The sequence below is a fragment of the Dendrobates tinctorius genome, unplaced genomic scaffold (genome assembly GCF_039654945.1).
Source record: "Dendrobates tinctorius isolate UK_male_01 unplaced genomic scaffold, ASM3965494v1 ptg000011l, whole genome shotgun sequence".
NCBI classification, from domain to species: Eukaryota; Metazoa; Chordata; class Amphibia; order Anura; family Dendrobatidae; genus Dendrobates; species Dendrobates tinctorius.
Genome location: NW_027361679.1, coordinates 62137573 through 62162231, shown reverse-complemented (window position 1 = coordinate 62162231; position 24659 = coordinate 62137573). Strand labels below are relative to the sequence as shown.

Genomic DNA, 24659 nt, shown 5'->3' with positions numbered 1-24659 from the left:
CTAAATTGTTTGTGCTAATAGCATGGGCCAGACTCCAGGCCACATTTCTGAATCTGAATTTTTTCTGCTAATAGTGTGGGTCAGAAACTAGGCCACATAACATAATCTAAATCATTTGTGCTAATAGTGTTGGCCAGACAACACGCCACGTTTCCAAATTGAAATAATTTCTGCTAACAGTGTGGGCCATACACTACGCTATATTTCAGAATCTAAATCGACTGTGCTAATAGTGTGGGCCAGACACCAGGCCACATTTCAGAATCTAAATCCTTTCTGCTAATAGTATGGGCCATACACCAGGCTGCATTTCAGAATCTAAATTGTTTGCGTTAATAGTGTGGACCAGAGACCAGGCCACATTTAAGAATCTAAATTGTTTGTGCTAACGGTGTGGGCCAGACACCAGGACACATTATGAAATCTAAATCATTTGTGTTAATAATGTGGGCCATACACCAGGCCACATTTCTGAATCTGAATCTTTTCTGCTAATAGTGTGGTTCAGCCAGGAGTCCACATTTCCGCATCTAAATCTTTTCTGCTAATAGTGTGGACCATACACCAGGACACATTTCAGAATGTAAATCCTTCTGCCAAAAGTGTGGTATAAAAAACTAGGCCACATTCCTGAATGTAAATCCTTTCTGCTACTAGTGTGGGCTAGAAACCAGGCAGCATTCCTGAATTTAAATCATTTGCACTAATAGGGTGGTGCGGCCTGTAACACACTTTTCTGAATCTAAGACCTATCTGCTAATAGTGTGGGCCAAACACCAGGACTCATATCAGATTCAAAATCTTTTGTTGTTCAGTGTTTCAGCATCAAACACACATGGCTGACATGATACAGCCAGTGTCAGATGCATGCTGCGCTTGGAAAAGGTTTCCTTCTAATTAAGGTATGGTATGATAAGACATACAGCACACAGCTTCTTTCCACACAGTGCTCCAAACCCTTCTCTTTCTACCAGCAAACAAAAAAGTGAGATATGCCACAGAGAATGCCTCTTGGCATTTTTCTTATTTCATATACTGTATAGAAGAATTACTTTAAAGCTGTAAAAAGCATACCACAAGCAGGCAACAAAACAAAGAGTGCGAGGCTGTCATAGCAAAAAGGTTCTTATCCCATCTCCTATTCCTGACCCTGATATGAAATGCAAATTTACAGATTCACAAGAAGTGGCACAAAGCACACAATCTGAGCTCAGTCCCTGGTTACAGTTACTTGGAAAGGCTAACCTTACAATGGGATATGTTCCAGCTAAATGAAAGGTTGAATTTCTGAAGAGTCTGATGAGTGGCATGATCCTCCGTGTTCTGAGGCAGAAATCTTACTCCAGTCTGTCAGGAACACCGCACTGCACTTGCTCACTGAGTCAGTGTGCATGTCCTAAGTAAGACAAACTGTGCTCTAAGGTACCTGTGGAGTGGGACAACAGTGGTGAAGATGCGTGCTTCAGACCAACAGGACCTGAAGCACGTGACTGCTGGGAGTGTGGCCAAAACTCCAGAGAGCTAGCAGCTGAAGGAAAACTCCAAGAAGGGTAACTAAGGGACAAACTTACCAAGGGGCATAGACAGGGACATAAACCAGATCAGGCCGGGGTCAAGCATGAGATAGCACGACAGTACAAAAGGATTAGACAGAACAGATAATCAGGGCGTAACAGCAGTCAGAAACCAGAGAAGCAGATACACAGTACAGAATCAAAAGGCAAACACAGTACGGGGGACAGAACCGGGTCAGAACCATAGAAGCAAGCAAGAAGACAGGCACAAGGCACAGGCACACAGGGGTCTCCACACTCAGCCAAGCGCAAAAGTATAACTGTCGGATTGGAGCTTCCCAGGGCTATAAGAAGCTCTCCCAAACCAAAGAGAGGCCACAATAATTAAGCCCAGGTGTACAGGTCAGGGCCTGCACTGGGATCAAGACATTAACCCCTGGCGCACAAGTCAAAACCTGCACTGGGATCATGACACAGTCCCTGTAATGGGAACGCCACAGCTCACTATGAATTAGACCAACTGTGGCATCACGCCCTCTCTGCACTCCCGCCCCGCAACATTTTAGTCCATTCAAGCATAGCTGAGAGAAACTGTGGTTAAAATGCAAAACGGTGCTAAATTTTGGCAAAATTCCAAGTTTTGGGGGTAAAAGGGTTGATTAATTAGGGACTTGATATTTGTTCTTTACAGAGGAGTATCCGGGGGGGCATCCAGGGAATGTGCACCGGGCACAATCAGAAGGGGGGCACAGTGGGACCTCCTAATGCGGAGGTCCGAAGTGTCTCCGCTGGCGACTGCATTTTGCCATCCCTCGACAGCCGGCTCACAGAAGATGCAGAGCTGTGTGGTGAGTGGGGGAATGGGTGCGGACACAGTATGGTGAGTGAGGGGATGGGTGTGGCTACAGTATGGTATGTGGGGGCATGGGTACAGACACAGTATGGTGGGTGGAGGGATGGGTGCGGACACGATATGTTGAGGGGGTGGGTGCATATAGTATGAGGAGCAAGAGTAATATGTATGCTGACACACTATGGGGAAACAGGGTGATGGTATAGATGTGGACACAGTATGGGGAGTCTGGAGGATGTGTGAGAAGCCAGTATGAAGATTGAGAGGGTAAATGTATGAGAAGGGAGGGGTAAATGTGTGAGAAGACTATTGAGGGGAACAGTGTGAGGAGACAGAATTGGGGAAGAAAAGTGTGAGTGGGCACAGAATAAAGACTGAGTAGTGTGGGGAGTAGCATAGGGGGCCAATGTAAAGGCATAGTCAGGAGCAGGAGTGAACAATTCATTTTCCCGAGGTCCCACATGAGAGAACGTGACTGTTGTGGAGGGCTGAACCGATAGGCTGAAAATAATTCTACTCAATATTAATATTGATATATTATAATTATTATATTATTGCTAATAATATTAATTGTATCACTTAATATTGAACAGAATTAAGTATGCTGACATCCCACTATATATCATTTGAACCCTCCCTATATATATATATTGCAGGAGTCCCACACAGCCTCTCTCTATATATATATACTGCAGGAGCCCCACACGGCTTCCCCATATACAGCATGAGCCCCACACAGTGTCCCCATAAACAGCATGAGCCCCACACAGTTTCCCAATATATACTGCATGAGCCCCACACAGTCTCCCTATATACACTGTATGAGGCCCCCACAGCCTTCCTATATACACAGCATGAGGCCCCATACAGCCTCCCTGTATACTGCATGAGACCCCCAAGCCTCCCCAAATACTGCACATTGCCCCCACAGACTCCCCATGTGCAACATATCACCCCATAGCCTCCCCATGCACAGCATGTCACCCCCATAGCCTCCCCATGCGCAGCATGTCACCCCCGTAGTGTACCCATGTGCAGCATGTCACCCCCATAGCCTCCCCATGTGCAGCATGTCACCCCCATAGCATCCCCATGTGCAGCATATCATCTCCACAGCCTCACCATGTGCCACACGACACACCCATAGCATCCCCATGTTCTGCACAACACCCCCATAGCATCCCCATGCTATGCACGACATCCCCATATCCTCCCCATGTGCAGCATGTCACCCCCATAGTATCCCCATGTTCTACACGACACCCTCATAGCCTCCCCATGCCCACTCAAACATCCCATACATATAAAAAAAAAAAAGAACACCACATGCTCACTTCGGTCCCATTCCTCGACCCTCTACTCCTGTCTCAGTGTCTCGGGTGCACTGACTCTCCGCAGTACACAGCTGACGCGATTATATGACATCATGGCGTCAGCTGTTTCACACGCTGATTGGTGGAGGAAGTGGCTGGAGGCCCCTCCTCCACCAATGCAGTGAGCAACTCAATGCAGATGAAGACTGCAAGCGGTCGGGCACAATGTGGCCCACGGACCTCTGGTTTCCAGCCCCATGGCTGTCTCGGTCTGCAGGACAAACTGATAAAGGTCTGGCCAGGAGGGATAGTAAGCCAAGGATGACCAGTGTGTTGAGAAGGCACAGTATACAGAATGGGCCCTATAGGGGGGCCACAGTGTGAGAGGATAATGTGAAGAGGGGGCCCTGCATGGAAAAGTGAGGCCAATGTGGAGAGCATGTACCATAAGAGGGACAGTGTGAGTCATATTTTGTGCAGGGAATATAGTGAGGAGCAATTCGGCATGAGAAAATAATTGCAGATGTAAGCAGGCCAATAGAGTAACACTGGGCCGAGTATTATGCGGTTTTATCGCATAGTACTCGGCCATATTGTACGGTAGTGTGTGACTCTGGCCTAAGTGTGCACAGTGCATAAGTGCTTGGTGGGGGCGCCAACCTGATTTCTTGCCCTGGGTGCCAGATAACCGAGATACACCTCTGGTTCTCTTACGCCCTCTGGGGCACTATGAAAGATTTAATCGACAAACATTTTTATTAAAATAAACATTTTCAGAATTGTTACATTTATACATAAATTTCTAGAATATTTAGATCATAAAGTAACCTAATCCAGTGAAGTAATAATTTAGGGTTTTTTCAGTAGCTGGGATATTTCTTTTTACCTTTTTATTTAGGAGCCTACAGCTATGACAATAACATGAGCAAATCGCTGTAACCCCAGAGGCCCGGCAGCAGTGCTGCGACAGAGATTTTCCATTTCCATGAAGAACCACAAACTGAGATAGGACTCTTTATCACCTGCCTGCATAGAAAAGCTTTACAGATGTGTCAAGCGGATTAATATGGAGACAGGTAAAAGTTACTGCACTGATAGGAGACTGTAATGAAATTTGCTAACGCTCTGTGGTTTTACTCCTCTGCTCATTAATCCTCCATAAAGATTTACCTTTGTAATAAAGCTCATCCTAAGCTCATACTTATTATCCACAGTGGTTTTCCAACAGACGCTGGCATCACTCGAGGCAATACTAGTACTATATATTATAAACTCACTTGGGTATCTTGTAGAACATAATGCAGTTTTTTTTAATCTTTCCTACATATCTCTATACTGCACCATCCATTCATATTCTGGCTTGTTAAATTCAGTTTTATGTTATTTTAATGTCTTGCTTTTATATTCATTTCTACAATTTTTATTTCGTCTCATGTTCCCCATTTATCACTAGGGCAAGCATTGCCAGCTTTTGCTTTTCTTTGTATTTGTCCTGTGTGTGTCTAGCTGGTTATTTTTTTTTCTAAAATTGTATTACTATTAGTATTATTATTATTGTACATATGGTACTCAATGTATATTGTTCTCCATGTTTTAGAAGAACAATTTGTGCTTAACCACAATTACCGTAACTCCAAGAAGAATGAGAAGCCCTCTTATTACAGACCATCACATACTCATGTGTAGAAGTAAAAATATGCTCATATAGATTACCTGAATTCGGTACTTCTGGCACACTATGTAGTGTGTATTGGGGTAACATACAAATTATTATAGTGTATAACTATTCAATTGAAAATATAAAAAAAAATGCATACTTATACACATGTGCACACTGTGACAAACATACACTGCTCAACATTGAAACAACAAGAATGAAAAGTTGGGGAACTCTAAAAATCACAGGAAAGATAGACATTAGACATGTTAATAATATGCAAGTTCTGGAAAAATGCAAACTACATTTTCAAATCATCTCAATTTTTTCTGTATCGAGAATGAGCACCATGTAAAGAAATACATACACCAACACAACCTTGACATGCTATGAATGAGGATACTAATGGTTGTCTGAGGAATGTTCTTCCACATTGAATGCACTTGTGGATGCAAATCATCAAGATACTCTGCTGGTAGCTCCCTTTCCAATTGCCAACCAGTGACGCCCCAGATGGGCTCAATGGTAGGCACAAATTTAGAGATACATATATGATAATGCCCAGTATCAGAGAACGAGACAAGGCGGTGACCATGGTCCAAAAACGCCTTGTGCATGGATTACCACTCCATATGCTAATCTTAAAAAGGAGAAAACGGAGTAACGGATACAAAATATATGCAAAAGTATAAATTTTATTAGTACTCACATCAAGTGCTGACAAGTATACAAGTTGACTAAAATAGGGGGGATAAGCCCCAATGATACAACAATCAGGACAGACAAGGACAGGGTAAATAAAATGATACCAGTGCTCGAAATCTACATGGCACAACGTTCAGTCAGCCCATGGGCATTGCACATAACAGACATGTGTCTAATGGTAAAAGATAATCAAATATGGCATACTCAATTAAATGTGTATTGTACATAGTTGTACATGTCTAGAGCGCCAAAAAAAAAAAAAAACACATCCAGAGGGGTCAATGTGCAAGTCCAATGGACACTGAACATAAATGAATCAATGACATGTGGAAGGATTCTTACATAGTAAATAACATATGTATCAGCATATCAAAACTGCGCAATTGTGCCAGAGAGAACCCGGGAGACGATCCGCCCAGCGGTCCAAATGACCGAAGTGTGGAAACAAGTAAAGGCAGGCTGCTTACCGGGGAGCAGAGGAGGTGAATGCCCATGCAACGACCCTCCTCTGCTCCCCGGTAAGCAGCCTGCCTTTACTTGTTTCCACACTTCGGTCATTTGGACCGCTGGGCGGATCGTCTCCCGGGTTCTCTCTGGCACAATTGCGCAGTTTTGATATGCTGATACATATGTTATTTACTATGTAAGAATCCTTCCACATGTCATTGATTCATTTATGTTCAGTGTCCATTGGACTTGCACATTGACCCCTCTGGATGTGTTTTTTTTTTTTTTTTTTTTTTTTTTTTTTTTTGGCGCTCTAGACATGTACAACTATGTACAATACACATTTAATTGAGTATGCCATATTTGATTATCTTTTACCATTAGACACATGTCTGTTATGTGCAATGCCCATGGGCTGACTGAACGTTGTGCCATGTAGATTTCGAGCACTGGTATCATTTTATTTACCCTGTCCTTGTCTGTCCTGATTGTTGTATCATTGGGGCTTATCCCCCCTATTTTAGTCAACTTGTATACTTGTCAGCACTTGATGTGAGTACTAATAAAATTTATACTTTTGCATATATTTTGTATCCGTTACTCCGTTTTCTCCTTTTTAAGACAAATTTAGAGATGCTGCTCTACAGCATAGTCCGTGAAATAGGATCGGTGTGATGTTCTCTTGTGAAGGTTTCTTCATGGTGTTACCCACATATTCTCCAGACCAATCTCCAGCTATCATTGCATCCAAAGCCAAAATTGGAACTTATTGCAGAAGAGGATGGACATCCGTTCCAGCCTTCATTGTGGTCTTCCTCTGCACAATGACAGCAGTTGTTTGAGGTCAATGGATCTACTGTACGTGGATGTCTGGCTAGGCTCATGGCAAAATTGTGTATAAATGTATTCTCATGGTTTTATGTAGACACTGTTTGATACCTTGGGCTTGGTGTGTGAGATCTAATTTCACTTGCAGTACAGAATTCGTCAAACATGGAACCAGTGGTACGTCCCTTTATCCAACTCATCCCTGGAGACATTTTGAACATGACAATACAAAGCCACAAGTTGCTTGTGCTACTATGAGCAGCATGGGTGGCCTAAATGTACTAAAATGGCCTGTAGCGTCTCTGGTCTTGTCTCCCAACAAGAACATCTGGAACATCATTGATCAGCAATTGCAAAGAGAACTTTCAGCAGCAGATCTTGATGATTTGTGCACCCAAGTGCATTCAGTGTAGCAGAACATTCTTCAGATAACCATTAATGTCATTGATAGCAAGACAAATCATGTAAGTGCATTTAGTTCTGCACATGGTGCCCATACACAGTCCTGAATAAATGGAGATATTTTGAAAATTTTGTTTCCATCTTTTCATCATTTACATATCATTAAAATGTTTATTGATCATGTTATTTCCATAATTTCATGAATTTTCCCTCTTGATATTTCAATTTCAATGTTACGGAGTGTATTTACATACCTTCACACGCATATGCAGATGGTGGCAGATGTACCCATGTATATACAGTACACTGTGATATACAGTAGATACACCGATAATAAAATGGCACGTTGCATGGTTTATGTTTGTCACTGAGATTATGCTTACCTTAGAGAATATTAGAGTGAATCAATGGCAGATCATAATTTTAAAGGATGGTGCAACAAATCTGAAAGGTATACAATTCATTTGTCACTTACAATGGTGCTTGAGCTGGAAGTAAAAGCCTTATTTTCACAAGCAAAAAGTCGTTCATATGCACTGTGTTGCAGAGTTCCTTTAAGCAGTCTTGAATGGCAACTGCCTTAGTATTTAAAGAGGTTATCTCATGACCGCATATGGCGACTTCAGTTTTACCTTCTCCTCGATACCTCGCCGCCTCCTGTCATCCCCCTCTTTCCCTTCTCCTGAGAATAAGACACGGTACAATTTAAATTCTTTGGATAATTTTGGCCACAGCGGCCAATTTTATTAACAAACATTAACAATAAACATTAAATAATTCAAAATTATGAGGGGAGGGTTCTTGGAGCTAGAAAGATCTGGCTATAAACTTATTTCCACCATGTTACCCCCAGCCGTCCAGCCCAGCTCGAGGGCACCGTAACTCCCCTTCTGGGAGACCAACCACCATAGCTCCCGAGGTAAAACCCCGTCCAGAGCCCATACCCAAAAGCCAGATCCCCCATACCATTTTAAACTGTCGGGAATGTTACTTCCGAATCCTTCCCCGACCAATCACCGTCAACTCCAAGAACCCCACCCCCCGCCCCACAGCCACTGTGACAACAGCAACAACAACGCCTCGTATAGACCCTGACAAGAATCTATATACCGATGACCTTTTTTTTTTTTTTTTAAAACGTACATCCCCTAGCAGCCCCCAACATGCTACCCAAAACAGGGAGGGTGGGTGGGACTTCTCTCCTCTGCTCCTGGCTGGTGAGTGCGGTTTTTCCCGCACTTTTTCCCTAATACAGGCTGCCCCCACCTTAAACCCCTCCCCCGGCCCCCGGCCCGGCCAACCATTTCAAACTGGCACAACACCAGTTCTAAAACTTCCCGCCCATAGCAGTCATGGGGGGCTTCCCCTAGGCTGTGCCCTTCCCCAGCCCCCTTCTTGAATAAGCTGACATTTGGCTATGTCCATACCTCCAATAGATTTCAATGGAGAGCGACCATGCATAAAAGGCCATCATTCTACTGAGAACAAACAAGAACCCCTTATTCTCAAAATTAGCAGGGGTCTCCAAGGTAGGACTCCCACCAATCAAACTCTGATTGACTGAAATGTCATAGAAGAAGTTAGTCGAAAGAAACCCTTAAAAAAAACATTTCATAAGACATCTCCTCTTAATTCATTGTATAATATATTTTATAACATTTTACAATTTTTAATTTTTCTGCTTGTACCCATTTAATGAAAATCTTTATTGTTTATTTCCAAAGAATAAAAATCCGTCATGGTCGTGGTCATGTCACAGTCAAAAAGTGTCAGGCTTCTTATAATACCAAACTTTTTTATCTTACAGTGAATGCAAACTTTTCATCTTCTGGATCTCGTTCGCAATATACAAGCAGAAATCTTTCAAAACAAAAGGATTTGGCACTCTCTCTCTCTATATATATATACAGTATATATATATATCAGAATATTGCCTAACTTTTGAACATACAATGAATATGCTTTATGTCCCATACTTCATGTATATATTTATTCCTAGCCATAATATGCAGAATGTGAAATCCTATGAAGAAAAGTTTTGCTTATTTAATTTTCACAGTTAGTCTTAAATATTAATACCTTAGATAGGAAGAAGCATAAACTAGAAGGTCTTCAAATCTAGAGTCTAGCTCTTTGATGAATAAGTAATATGTTTTTCACACTGTCCTCCCATTTCGCTTCACTCTCAGATGTGGTCATAAGTGATCCAATCTTATTCCTGCGGGGACTACTAATTTCAAGATTTCTTCATCCTTTGTATTCATAATATATCTCACCATTAAAAATATATATGAAAGGTTTGGTATTTTTCTCTGCAATAAGCTTTAAAAAGTTACTTTAGGAAATGAGTTACTAAGAAGTAGGAGTTCGACAGTAGAGAACGCTATGACAAATCAAGTTGTAAAACTGAGTACACAGTGTAATATTGGAAACCTGCAGAACATGCATAGTCCCTAATTCATTCAATCTATATTTATTCTATTCTGCACAAGCAATTAGTCCATGTACAAATATCACTGTCAATTAATTTTTTTTATTGCATCACAGAAAATTTCAATAAGATTTAGTAAGCAAAATCTACTAGAATTCTGCCACCAATTGTGACAAATGGGTGATGTACATGATGAACAGAAAATGTATGGTGTTTCAGACCATTTTTATCCACATTAACAGTTGTCATTAGTTTACAAACAAAAGTGTCATGGCTAAAAGACGTAAAGAGATATGGCAAATTCATGAATGCCATCCACCACCATTTTGACACAAAAGCAGATATAAAGTACACCAGTCATGTCACCGGTAGAAATGGAAAGGCACGAAGACAGCATTTAATAAGATATAACTCTCAAATGAGTCAGTGTTTGAGTCTAACCTTTGGATCCTTTGGTGTCTAATGTAGATCCATCCAAAAGACAAAAAATTCTTTGAAAGGATGAGGTGGACCAGTAAGCAATAAGTGTTTAACGTGTCAAACAAGTGGACCCAAATGTATTATTCTTCGTTCCCTAATACTGTTCTTATATATTTGGTGTAGTTTCTGATTGTCTAGTCTAAGTCTTATCCTGGAAAACCTTACAACACTATGTTGGGCTGGCGGAACGCACCAAATAATAAAAGATGGTGATAAGGTGATAAGGTGCGTTCGCAGCCCAGGGTCTACTGCTAAGTTTTGGTATAAGAGAGGAACACACGGGGGTTAACGTCTCCCGGTGTGTACAGGGGCGAACTCTGTTACTTCACAGAGCCGCACTACCGTGGAACATAAATGCCGGAGCCTGTTAAAATTCAGAGGGCTCAGAAGGTGAGTGCTCAGTATATGGTCACAGAACTCTGCTCCACGGACACGGAGTCAGAGTCCCTCTAGACCTACTAAGCATGCGGCATCGCACCTGCGGACGCCACTAATGGACACTGGCGACCGTAGAGTGCCGACCAAGTGCACCGTGGCGTACATTCAAGCCACCAATTGGAGCTGATGCTAGTCTCAGACTCTGACTCCTACCTGCCCTTCAGCCTTGGCACTAACAGGCAAAGCTACACAACACATGTGTACCAAGGGTTGGGGTTTCTTAATGAGTCATTCACCAGAGATATTCATAGAATCATAGAATAGTAGAATTGGAAGGGACCTCCTGGGCCATCTGTTCCAACCCCCTGCTCAAAGCAGGACTCGCTAAATCATCCCAGACAGATGTCTATCCAGCCTCTGTTTGAAGACTTCTATCGAAGGAGAACTCACCACCTCTTGTAGCAGCCTGTTCCACTCATTGATCACTCTAACTGCTAAAAAAATTTTTCTAATATCTAATCTTTGTCTCCTCCCATTCAGCTTCATCCCATTGCTTCTAGTCTTTCCTTATGCAAATGAGAATAAAGATGATCCTTCTACAATGTGACAGCCTTTGAGATATTTGTAGACAGCTATTAAGTCTCCTCTCAGTCTTCTCATCTGCAAGCTAAACATTCCCAAATTCTGCAACCTTTCCTAATAAGACAGGGTTTGCAGATCGGTCACCATTCTGGTCGCTCTTTTCTGAACTTGCTCCAGTTTGTTGATGTCTTTTTTAAAATGTGGCACCCAAAACTGGACACAGTATTCCAGATGAGCTCTGACCAAAGAGGAGTAGAGGGCAATAATAACTTCACGTGATCTAGACTGTATGCTTCTGTTAATACATCCTAGAATTGCATTTGCCTTTTTTGCTGCTGCATCATACTCATACTTGTTGACTCATGTTCAGTCTGTGATCTATTAGTATACCCAAGTCTTTTTCACATGTGCTGCTGCTTAGCCCTATTCCTCCCATTCTGTATATGCTTTTTTTCATTTTTATTTCCCAGATGTAGTACTTTGCATTTTTCCCTGTTAACCCCTTTCTGCCATATGCCATACTATCCCATCTATGTGCCCTGGTACTTAATTCCCAGGGATGGGATAGTATGTCATAGCGATCAGCGGCGCTCACATGGTGAGCCCCGCTGATCACGGCCGGGTATCAGCTGATTATCACAGCTGACACTCGGCACTATGTGTCAGGGGCAGTCACGGACCGCCCCTGACAAGTTAACCTCTGGCACACTGCAATCAAACACGATGGATATAAATGACCATGGTACCGCTGAAAACGTCATCTTGTCCCACAAAAAACGAGCCATCACACAGGATCATCAGCGAAAAAATAAAAAAGTTATAGCTCGATGCAAAAATAATAATTTTTTTTATAAAATTGTTTTCATTGCATAAAAGCGCCAAAACATAAAAAAAGACATAAATGAGGAATCTCTGTAACCGTACCAACCTGAAAAATAAAACCACTTTATCAATTTTACCGCATGCCGAACAGTGTATACGCACCCCCCAAAAGAAATTCTTGAAATGCTGGTTTTTGTTCATTCTGCGTCCCAAAAATCGGAATAAAAAGCGATCAAAAAAGTCACGTGCCCGAAAATGGTACCAATAAAAATACTCGTCAGGCAAAAAATAAGACCTCACATGACTCGTTGGGTCAAAATACGGAAAAACTAGAGCTCTCAAAATGTGGTGATGCAAAAACTATTCTTACAATAAAAAGCATATTTCAGCTGCCAAAAATAAAAACCCGCTATAAATAGTAAATCAAACCTTCCTTTATCACCCCCCTTAGTTATGGAAAAATAATAAAATTAAAAATATGTATTTATTTCCATTTTCCCATTAGGGCTAGGGTTAGGGCTAGGGTTAGGGCTGAGATTAGGGTTAGGGGTGTGTTAGGGTTAGGGTTGGAGTTAGAATTGGGGGGGTTTCCACTGTTTAGGCACATCAGGGGCTCTCCAAACGCAACATGGCGTCTGATCTCAATTCCAGCCAATTCTGCGTTGAAAAAGTCAAATGGTGCTCCTTCCCTTCCAAGCTCTGCCATGCGCCCAGTGTTTTAGCCCCACATATGGGGTATCAGCCTACTCAGGACAAATTGCAAAACAGCTTTTTGGGTCCATTTTCTCCTGTTAGCCTTAGGAAAATAAAAAAATTGGGGACTAAAAGATCATGTTTGTGGAAAATATATGATTTTTTTATTTTCATGCCCGGGCTTTATAAACTTCTGTGAAGCACTGGGGGGTTCAAAGTGCTCACCACACATCTAGATAAGTTCCTTGGGGGGTCTAGTTTCCAAAATGGGGTCACTTGTGGGGAGTTTCAACAGTTTAGGCACATCAGAGACTCTCCAAACGCGACATGACACCCGCAGACCATTCCATCAAAGTCTGCATTCCAAAACATCACTACTTCCCTTCCGAGCCCCAACGTGTCCCCATACAGTAGTTTTCTCAGACATATGGGGTATCAGCGTACTCAAGACAAATTGGACAACAACTTTTGGGGTCCAATTTCTCCTGTTACCCTTGGGAAAATAAAAAAATTGGGGACTAAAAAGATCATGTTTGTGGAAAAAATATGATTTTTTTATTTTCACGCCCGGGCTTTATAAACTTCTGTGAAGCACTGGGGGGTTCAAAGTGCTCACCACACATCTAGATAAGTTCCTTAGGGGGTCTAGCTTCCAAAATGGGGCCACCTGTGGGGGTTTCCACTGTTTAGGTACATCAGGGGCTCTCCAAAGGCAACATGACACCTGCAGACTATTCCATCAAAGTCTGCATTCCAAAACGTCACTACTTCCCTTCCGAGCCCTGACGTGTGTCCATACAGTAGTTTTTTCCAACATATGGGGTATCAGCGTACTCAGGACAAACTGGACAACAACTTTTGCGGTCCAATTTCTCCTGTTACCCTTGGGAAAATAAAAAAATTGGGGACTAAATGATCATGTTTGTGGAAAAAATATGATTTTTTTATTTTCACCCCCGGGCATTATAAACTTCTGTGTAGCCCTTGGGGGTTTAAAGTGCTCACCACACATCTAGATAAGTTCCTTGGGCGTCTAGTTTCCAAAATAGTGTCATTTGTTGGGGGTTTCCACTGTTTAGGCACATCAGGGGCTTTCCAAACGCGGCATGGCGTCCAATCCCAATTCCAGCTAAAGAAGTCAAATGGAGCTGCTTCCCTTCCAAGCTCTGCCATGCACCCAAATAGTGGTTTACCCCCACAATTGGGGTATCAGCGTACTCAGGAAAAATTGCACAATAACTTTTGGGGTCCTGCTACCCTTGCAAAAATAAAAACTGAGGGTGAAAAGATTATTTTTGTGGAAAAAATATGATTTTTTAATTGTACGGCTGTACATTATAAACTTCTGTGAAGCCCTTGAGGGTTCAAAGTTCTCACCACACATCTAGATAAGTTCATTGGGGGGTCTATTTTCCAGAATAGTGTCATTTGTGGTGGATTTCCACTGTTTTGGTACATCAGGGGCTTTCCAAACGTGACATGGTGTCCAATCTCAATTCCAGCCAAAAAAGTCAAATGGCGCTGCTTCCCTTCCGAGCTCTGCCATGCACCCAATTAGTCATTTACACCCACATATGGGGTATCAGCGTACTCAGGACAAATTGCACAATAACTTTTAGGGTCCTGTTACCCTTGGGAAAATAAAATAAGTTCCTTGGGGGGGCTAGTTTCCAAAATGGGATCACTTGTGGGGGGTTTCCACTGTTTAGGTACATCAGGGGCTCTCCAAATGTGACATGGCGTCCGATCTGAATTCCAGCCAGTTTTGCATTGAAGAAGTCAAACGGCGCTCCTTACCTTCTGAGCTCTGAAATGCGCAGAAACAGTGGTTCCCCCCCCCACATATCAGGTATCAGCGTACTCAGGACAAATTGCACAATAACTTTTGCAGTCCAATTTCTCCCATTACCTTTGGTAAAATAAAAAAATTGGACCTGAAGTAATTTTTTTGTGAAAAAATATTAAATGTTCATTTTTTTTTAAAACATTCAAAAAATTCCTGTGAAGCACCTGAAAGGTTAATAAACTTCTTGAATATGATTTTGAGCACCTTGAGTGGTGCAGTTTTTAGAATGGTGTCACTTTTGGGTATTTTCTATAATATAGACCCCTCAAAGTGACTTCAAATGTGATGTGATCTGTAAAAATAAAATAGTGTTACAAAAATGAGAAATCGCTGGTCAAATTTAACCCTTATAACTTCCTAATAAAAAAAAATTTTGGTTCCAAAATTGTGCTGATGTAAAGTAAACATATGTGAAATGTTACTTTTTAAGTTTTTTTGTGTGCCATATCTCTGTGGTTTAAGGGCATAAAAATTCAAAGTTGGAAAATTGCGAAATTTTCAAAATTTTTGCCAAATTTCCATTTTTTTCACAAATAAACGCAAGTTATTTGAATGAAATATTACCACTATCAAGAAGTACAATATGTCACAAGAAAACAGAGTCGGAATCACCTGGATCCATGGAAGCGTTTCAGAGTTATTACCTCATAAAGAGACAGTGGTCAGAATTGTAAAAATTGGCCTGGTCATGAAAGTGCAAACCACCCTTGGGGGTTAAGGGGTTAAAAACCATTTTGTTAGTTGCTACCCACTGCTCCAGTTTATATATATATATATATATATCTTATGCATGCAACACTCACTCCACATGGTATGTAATTATTTCCTATAATAGCACATGGCCAGGCGGCCATGCAAACCTTTTATAGCTGCAGTCTTCCGGGACCTTCCTAGTGAACCAATCGGTGCATCAACAGGACCTGAGCATGTGACCTCCGACCTCCAATGAGAGGTCGTCCCACGGGCATGCTCAGTAGACCGAAAGAAGGACTTAGTCCCAGGAGCTGCTCCTTGCTGGCTATTGTGGATTGTGGCTAAGGCTGAACCAGGGGTGGCAGCAGCAACTAAGTCAACAACACCAGGCTGAGCAAAGCACCAAATTGATGTCTCTGCTGAGCAGCTTCCTCTGTGGCCGGGAATGAATGGGAGATCGCAGAAGGCAAGGCTCGGGATTCCACCTGTGCAGAGGAAGAAACCGGACGCCTAACACACTATAATGTGTCTTTGATGTGTTATTTCTTATGCTGTCACTTATCCCATATTTGATAGACAGTAGATTGTTTTGAGGTTTATACAATGTAAAGTTAACAGCATGTTGATGGCCTCTTCTATTCAGACATGCTGGATAAACCAGAGATATCACTCTAAGCCTATGTGTTAGTAAAACAGCTCATGGTTAAGGAAAAGAAACCTGGCATTATTTTTGTGCAACTCAGCAGTTGCACAATTATATTGTGACTGTTGGCGTTTATGCGCCAGTCTTGTGCCAATATGGGTGTAGCATGGGCAGGACAGGATGTGATTGCGCCTATCCGTAAAATTCATCATGTTATGTCACTAGCATAATTTACTCCATAAACATACAATAGCCCCGAGTTAGCGTACATTTCAGTAAAAGCAAAGAAAACCCCTTTAAGATTAAAAAATCCACAATTTTTGGCATCACACATCTCTTTACTAGCAAAAGGAGCCTTTGCTATTTGACATGCAAATTAGGCTACATTCACACATCTGTGTGGCACGGGTTAGTGTTGTCTGTTTAATTGCCAGACACAAAACGGACCACAGAGTTTCATTGATCCATACACATATTCATTTTAAAAACGGACCCATGAGTCCAGTCCAAGAGACTCAGAGCATGTCTTAGGCTGGAGTCACACACAAGGTAGAAAAATACGGACCGTATTTTACGTCCGTAATACGCATAAATGGTCCCTAAATAGTGAACCGTATGTCATCCGTTGTCAGGGTGTGGTTGCCTATTTTTCTCATGTAAGCATCCGTATGTAACCCGTATGGCATCCGTATACCGTTTTTTTCTCGCAGGCTTGCAAAACGGACATATAATGGAGCCCAATGACAGGTTTTTAAATCGAAATGAAAGAATAGATCTAGACACACAGAATACATATATATATATGTCATTGAGAGACACATATATTTATATATTTATATTTCACAGAGTTCTTCATAGCAGAATAGCCGCTAATTCAATTGCCGGCTTCAGTCAAATCATTCCCCAACCCGAAATGAAATGACAGATGGTTTACATACAGAAAACCATTTCATTTCATGTTTTTTTTTATATGTCCCTGACTAATAATTAGATAAGTTTCTGACTTTTTTTCCACGGTCATTAGTTCACTCACAGATCAGCCGGGGACTCCTGCTGACGTCACTGAGGCTGCGGGGAGTCCCCGGCTGATCTGTGAATGAACTAATGACAGTGGGAAAAAAGTCAGAAACTTTCCCACGGTAATTAGTTCGTCTATAGGCAGCCATTGAGGCTGCGCAAAGCTGAATCAATTCATTTTGTAGTAGATTACAGTGAGGCTGGTCGCATTAGCACCGGTCCTCATTGTAAACTATTTAACCCCTTCTGATGGATTGCAGCATGGGACATGACTGAACGGCGGAGAGATAAGGATATTGGTGATTTTTTATGTTATTTTTATTGCAGGTCATGGTTTTATTTTGGATTACCAGACTAATAAAAATTTGTCAAAAACTTAGTGTCTTTATTTCATTAAAAGACTTTTTAATTAATGTCTGTGTGTGGTTTTTAACCCTTTCTTAGTATAGGGTTAATAATGGATCGGTGTCTTATTGACACCTCTCCATTATTAATCGGCTTAATGTCACCTTACGATCGAATGGTGACATTAACCCTTTGTTATATTAACCCATTCGCCACCGCTACAGGGCAATGGGAATAGAGAGGATAAGTGCCAGAATTGGCACATCTTATAGATGCGCCATTTCTGGGGTGTCTGGGGGCAGATGTTTGTAGCCGGGGGGCCAACAACAATGGTCCCTCTCATGGCTATTAAAATCTGCCCTTACTCACCTGCTTTCCCTCTCTGGTTGACAAATTACAACGGGAGCCCACCCATTTTTTTACAACGAATTAACCCCTTAAATTAACACCTAGTCATCCCAAATTTTGCACACAAACCCTCATCTAATTATTAGTCAGGGACATATAAAAAAAACATGAAATGAAATAGTTTACTATATGTAAACCATGTGTCATTTCATGTCGGATTGAGGACTGATTTGACAGAAGCCGGCAATTGAATTAGCGGCTATTCTACTATGTAGAACTCTGTGAAATATAAATATATATATATGTGTGTGTGTGTCAATGACATGTGTATATATATATATGTATTCTATGTGTATATATCTATTCTTTTGTTTCTTTATTAAACCTGTCAGTGTGATTTTTCTGTATCGCGCACTGAATTGCTGGCTTTTCTAAAAGACAGCGGGTGCGTATTTCTCGCAAGTCACACGTGTGGTCCGTGTGTAATGCATATTTTTAGCGCACCCATAGACTTGCATTGGCGTACTACGGCCGTAGTACGCTGAGAATCGCAGCATGCTGCGATTGGCATGCACTGTAAAATATACGCAAGAAAAATACGGTTTATGGGAGCTACCCCATAGAGAATCATTGGTCCGTGTGCAATGCATTTTTTTAACGCCTCTCACTTGTCCGTATTCCTCTCTAGTGTGACGCCGGCCTAAAGTCTATGGGGATCCGTGTAAAACAGATGACATACTGAAGTCATACTTTGTACTTCAGAGTTCCATCTGCGTTTCATCTATTTTAACTGATCTATTTTTTTTAAATCAATGGATGAAAACAGTCTACCTGCGTCAGTGAAAAAAACGGATGCAAATAAAAAACGGGAGCAACTAGGATTCAACGATGATGATTTCTGAGAAAAATATTGTTCCATTTCTTTCTGATGGTGCGCTGAAGTGGATGTGTGAATCTAGCTTAACAGATAAAAATCCATTTGTGTTAGTAGAAAGTAATTTTCACATACCTTTCTTTTGGTGCTCTGATTCAGGGTAATACGGGACTGACTCTTTATCTGTTTGGTAAAAATAAAAAAAAGTTATTGAAAGGATCAGGCAAATTGGAATTGTTGAAATTGATAGGGAGAATAAAAAATCTAATGCTCAAAGCAAAAATCTCACTGGAAATGAAGAGGAAACTTTCAAGAAACAGAAACATAATTGTTTTACTGTAGATCAGCTGGAGAAAAGAATTTCCAAACCTACAGCGTTTTAAGATGTTAACAATTTTGTCATTTTTTCAGAATATACTTATAAGCTAAAGTGTATTAGGACTGTCCAAATTCCGCTTCATGGATTCTAAGAACAAAAATATTTCAATGATATTGCTCAATTTTAATTTGCACTAAGCATTGTTACTTTTGTCTTTTATTGAGAAGATTGAACCTATGAGGCATGTTGGCTCCTGCTGGCAACTCTATGTAAACCTAAGCGCTAAGTGTGTACAGCATGACCCTGCCATGCTTGTGCTACATTTCTAACTTTTTGAAGCTTGGATTTATCTTTTTACTACATATTCTATAACAGAAATGTTTATAGCACTGCATTCTCATTATGATCCTGGAGGAAGTTCCTTGTAAGCAGCACAGCTTCAGAAAGTTGCCATCAAGGAAGTGGATTTTATGTGTGTGTGCCGTAATGCTTCACCCCTTTGAAAACAGCACACTTAATTACTGTTTTAAGTGGTTTACACATGGGAGGACTCACTATGACTTCCACATTGGAAAGCCTGAAGTAAGCCTGACCCCCATAAGCTTCTACAATCTAAAAATATATCAAAAATTGATAATCCTTGTAAAATACTGACCATTTATAATTCATCCAAAATGTCAGCACAAAGTTCCATAAAACATTAGTTGATCTTTATTTCTTCATATGCAGTGCATTAAAAACATTACAAAGTTAGCATAAAGAAAAGAAAAATCTTTAGGCTGAAATGTTTCTGATTCATAGCCATGGGATATATGTAAAGAGAGCAAGGTCTCAAATACATCAACCCAAAAGCATTTTTTAATTTTCTCCCTTCTAGCTTTGTAATCTTTTGAATGCACTGCTTATGCGTTAATAATTATCACTTACATTTTTACAGAACATTGTGTAGGGATTTGGATAAGTTAGGGAGTTTTCACATTGAGTTCAGTGGCCCCGTCGGGGCTTACGCCCGAACCGCCGCAAAACGGGATTTGGACGTATGCACCAACAAGGCCATAGACTTGGTGCTGACAGAGCAAATGTGAGCTCTGCTGTGCATCATTTTTGGGACTATATGCCTACTGGAGGCGGACACTATTCTATAAGTACTGAGGGAGAAAAGGGGCTATGCACAAGATGTGTTGAGCTGAAGGAACATTTCTCTTTCTGTTGGAATGTAATTAGTGACCATTGTTTCATCGCCTCTGGCACTACACACCTCATTTGATCACGTGAAAAGTGTTAGATTTTGGGGAGGGGATTTATATATATATATATATATATATATATACAGTATATATATGTTTTGTTTAGTTTTTTTTGCATCTTTTGCACAATTAACTTCAACTTTTCTCTCTGCACTATGAAATGTGCCAGCATCCTGGAAAAAAATTATAGGATGGGTGAATTTTTCTACCATTTTTAGTCAAGGTCATTAGTATAAATAGAAGAAAAGGGAATTGATAGCAAGACTCTAATAGTCGCCCATTACAGTGCAAGGTTTTGCATTACTGGACTAGAAGGTCTGAATCTTACTTTTACTTAAATTCATTTTTTCCTCCTTGAAACTATAGTTGTTTGGAAACTAGAATAATATGTAAATTACCTATCTTAGAATATTAACATAAACTGAACATGTATTTTAAAGCTTACATTTGCAATGCCAGCTGCATTTTTAATAACCTCTAGAGCAAATTTAACTAGGGGGATGGATGGCATTATTTATGGCATAGGATTGTAAAATCAACATATGTTGCTTCTCGAAGGCATCCATTACACAAAACAATGTGAACAGTTAGACAACTTAAATAGCAAGGATGCAGCATATTGGCTAAATTGTTTGTCATGCATGCTATTTTAGTATCCTTATGGACAGTTTAAGTATATGCTGTAAACTGCTGTAAACCATACAAACAATATACTGATAGGACTAAAAATAAAGACATTCACTTAAAGTCTGTTTAAGTATACTTGAGCATGTATTCCTCAAGCCATACCAAGATTCTTCAAACCACTGCATCTTACTGTAATATTAAATAATGAGAATATAAGAAATATGTTTTATTACAATGATCCTGTCACTTTAAATTATTACTTCTTTAACCAGTTGCCGACCAGCACTGGAAATGTATATCGCAATCAGCATTCAAATTCCACTGCCCACTATAGATTTTTATCAGGCTTATCTTAGGATGAAACAAAGGGAAGATGTGGTACACCAAAAATTGAAAATAAAAAACTTTATTTGGCAGTCAAGCCATGATTAAAAGCCATACATAAGCTGACGCGTTTCAGGTGCAAAAAGCGCACCCTTAGTCATAGGATACACAAGTAAAACAATGGTCACAATAAAAAAAAACAAGCAACCAATCAGAACCAATTAACAATTACTAGAATATGCATGAGCATGTGAAAAACACAACACTTTGAGAAACAGCTTCAATAAATGTAAAACAAATCATTTCTTGAGTTAATTCCTTTTGGGAAACGTGTGTCCAGTTTCAGGATCCAGTATGCCTCTTTTGTAGCTAACATTTTCTGTTTATTACCACCCCGTAGGGGATTGCGAATCTTTTCAAAAGCATAAAAGGAAAAATTAGTAACATCTCCATGGTGCACATTAACAAAACGCTTAAATGCGCCTGAATAAGACGCATTTTTATTGTGTATGTTGGTAATGTGCTCAGCAATGCGTTTTTTAATCTTTCTTGCAGTGCACATGGCACAAAACAAATGCAATATATCGCATATTTTGTATCACAATTTAAGAAAGTAATGACAGAAAGAAAAACCTGAAAAAGAATTAACAGATTTGGTTTTATCAATAGCAAAGGTGCAGACATTACATCGATTATTAGCACACTTAAAAAATCCTTTTGTCGATAACCACGTTTCAGAAGAAGATTGGCGTTTCAAAAGACTCGGTGACAACGCATTGCCCAAACTGTATCCTCTCCTAGCAACAAAATTACAGCTGACACATACAATTTGACGCAATTTATCATCTTGGTTGACAATGGGTAAATATTTTTTAACAACGTTTTTAATACAATTAAACTGAGGGCTGTAAGGAGTTGAAAAAACTATCCGAGGATGCCTGTTGGACAAAGACAATTTATTAGCAGAAGATCCAAAATGAGGTTCATTCATAACTTTACTGAAGGCAGAATTAATATCATATTGATTATACCCTCTATCCAGAAGGCGTTGGCAAACAATTTTACCTTCCCTCATAAAGGAATCACGATTAGAACACAATCTGTTGATTCTTTTCAATTCCCTATGGGGATCGATTTAATAGTTCTGGATAGAGGGTATAATCAATATGATATTAATTCTGCCTTCAGTAAAGTTATGAATGAACCTCGTTTTGGATCTTCTGTGAAAGATCTAAATGAAAGATCTGCGATTCACAATACACAGTGATCTACCACCAGATCTCCCAGGTTGACATGACACCAGGGCTGCCACTATCAATTTCAGGGCCCCATATTGGCAACATTTTCAGGCCCCCTTGAGACTCTGCCTAGGCTCCAATCCATCTCCACCTCGACCCCTCAAACCCTCCACAGTCTCATACTCCCTCTATTGGAAAAACTCCACTTCTGCACCACGTCCTCACCAATTAACATTGGATTAAAATTTCCCATCGAACACCAGATCACATACATAGCCAGCAGCTTTTGTTTTGGACGAAAGATTTTTAAGCCTTTTTTGGCAGGGCCCTACTCTAATCTATTAAATATTTCTTAAAATATCCTATACTCATTTAGGTACATTCTTATTTATTTTTCTCAAAGGGAATGTGTCACATACATTTTTTAAAATGACCAATAATACCACATACAAGGGTTAAATATAATAACACCATGGCTGGACCACATATTACCACCACATAGTGACCAAATAATGAAACATACAAGGAACAAATACCATCACACCATGACCAGACCACATATTAACCCCACATATTTTAAACAAGAGTCAAATAAGCAAGTTATGTCACAACGGCCAAGAGAGGGAAACACCTCACTCCCTATATATGTTCACCATATTACATAGTGAAAATGTGGAATACTTCCAAAAGTATGCACACAGAGAAAATGGAGTGCAAAAACACCACCAAAGGTATAAAACACTAAAAACACAATGTATTTTTATTAATCAAATATCATATAAAAATAGCAAACTATATCATACAAAATGGCACTGAAAGGAGAAAAATTGAGGAGACATACTGGTACAGCAAGGAGAAAGTGGGCACATAAATAACCAGGGGTAAGTGGAAAAATATATTAAAGTACATGCAACTAATGGCAATAATGTACAAGCCTAGAGAGAGCTGGTGAGTGGTGACCAATCAATAAACGTATACCAGGCTCTTAAGTCACAAAGATATCAACCCATCTTACCCATTTAGGATGGCAATGTCCACTCGTCTCCCTGCTGACCCCTTGACGTGCATTTCGCATGGCAGCTTTTTTAAAAGGGGAAGTGTTTTGTGCCATGTCTCGGGAGTTTAAATAGGAATGTGGCCATGGATACCGGTACACCAAATCAATTTGGTTTCCTTTGGTGCTGAGTTTAACAACCCTTTCTGTGCTGTCAGAAACATACAGCTTCATTTCAGCTGCTTCTGACGTGGTCGTTATCTCTTCCTATAAAACCTGGCCAGACCCTCTCTGTTTTGCAAGTGAAAGCTTTGCTTCTTTGCTCCATGAAGACGCTGTGCTGTATTGGTGATCATGTTGCTACTGGAGATTGCTGCATGCCATTTTGGGTGTATGCCTTCCTCTTTATTCCTATTCCCATTTGGTTAGTACCTGCCCATCCATTCCTATATATCTCGCTACCCTCAGTGAGTGCTTTTATATGTAAGTTGCTTGTTGTTATCCCTGTTTGTCTTACGTGATTATACACTAACATATTTGTCCCAGGCCTCTCGGGGAGGGGCAACTTAGGCCATTAACAGGAGAATAGTAAGGTCAGAGACATGGGCCTCTCTACCTTCAAGAGTACCCCCGGGGCAGGGATAGTTAAGGTTTCAGTTCCAGGGACAGTTTGAGGCCCCCCCTTCCTTTCCGAAGACCGTCACAGCATGACATTTTCAAAGGTCCCACATTTTTCTGGATCCTGACATGGATCCTGTCGTTAACCTTGTGAGATAGCTGCAGGGTCTGTCTTTTGGGCTGTCCAACCTATGGTCTAAGGTCTCGACACAACAGGTACCACCAGGACAGGGATAGTTTGAGGTCCTGCTTACCTACCAAAAACCATCACAGCATGAGAGAGAGGCTCCTGGAAGTGGCTCAAACAGGGCTACTATCACTCCTGAGAAAGCGTACTGTGCTTTGGGTTCTCCACCATATGCAGGAGCAGGCAATGATGCAGGTAGCACCGGAGCCTGTTGCTCATTTCTATGTGTTGGGG

At 40.7% G+C, this 24659-nt stretch overlaps 1 protein-coding gene across 1 annotated transcript in view; it reads right to left on the bottom strand.

Moving 5' to 3' along the window:
- RASGEF1B (RasGEF domain family member 1B) overlaps window positions 1-24659 on the bottom strand; it is a 675372-nt gene that overhangs the window by 543791 nt on the left and 106922 nt on the right. Inside the window, exon 2 of the mRNA XM_073542935.1 lies at window positions 19007-19054. Within this exon, the coding sequence (XP_073399036.1) occupies window positions 19007-19054 (48 nt within the window). The remainder of the gene's footprint in view (window positions 1-19006; window positions 19055-24659) is intronic.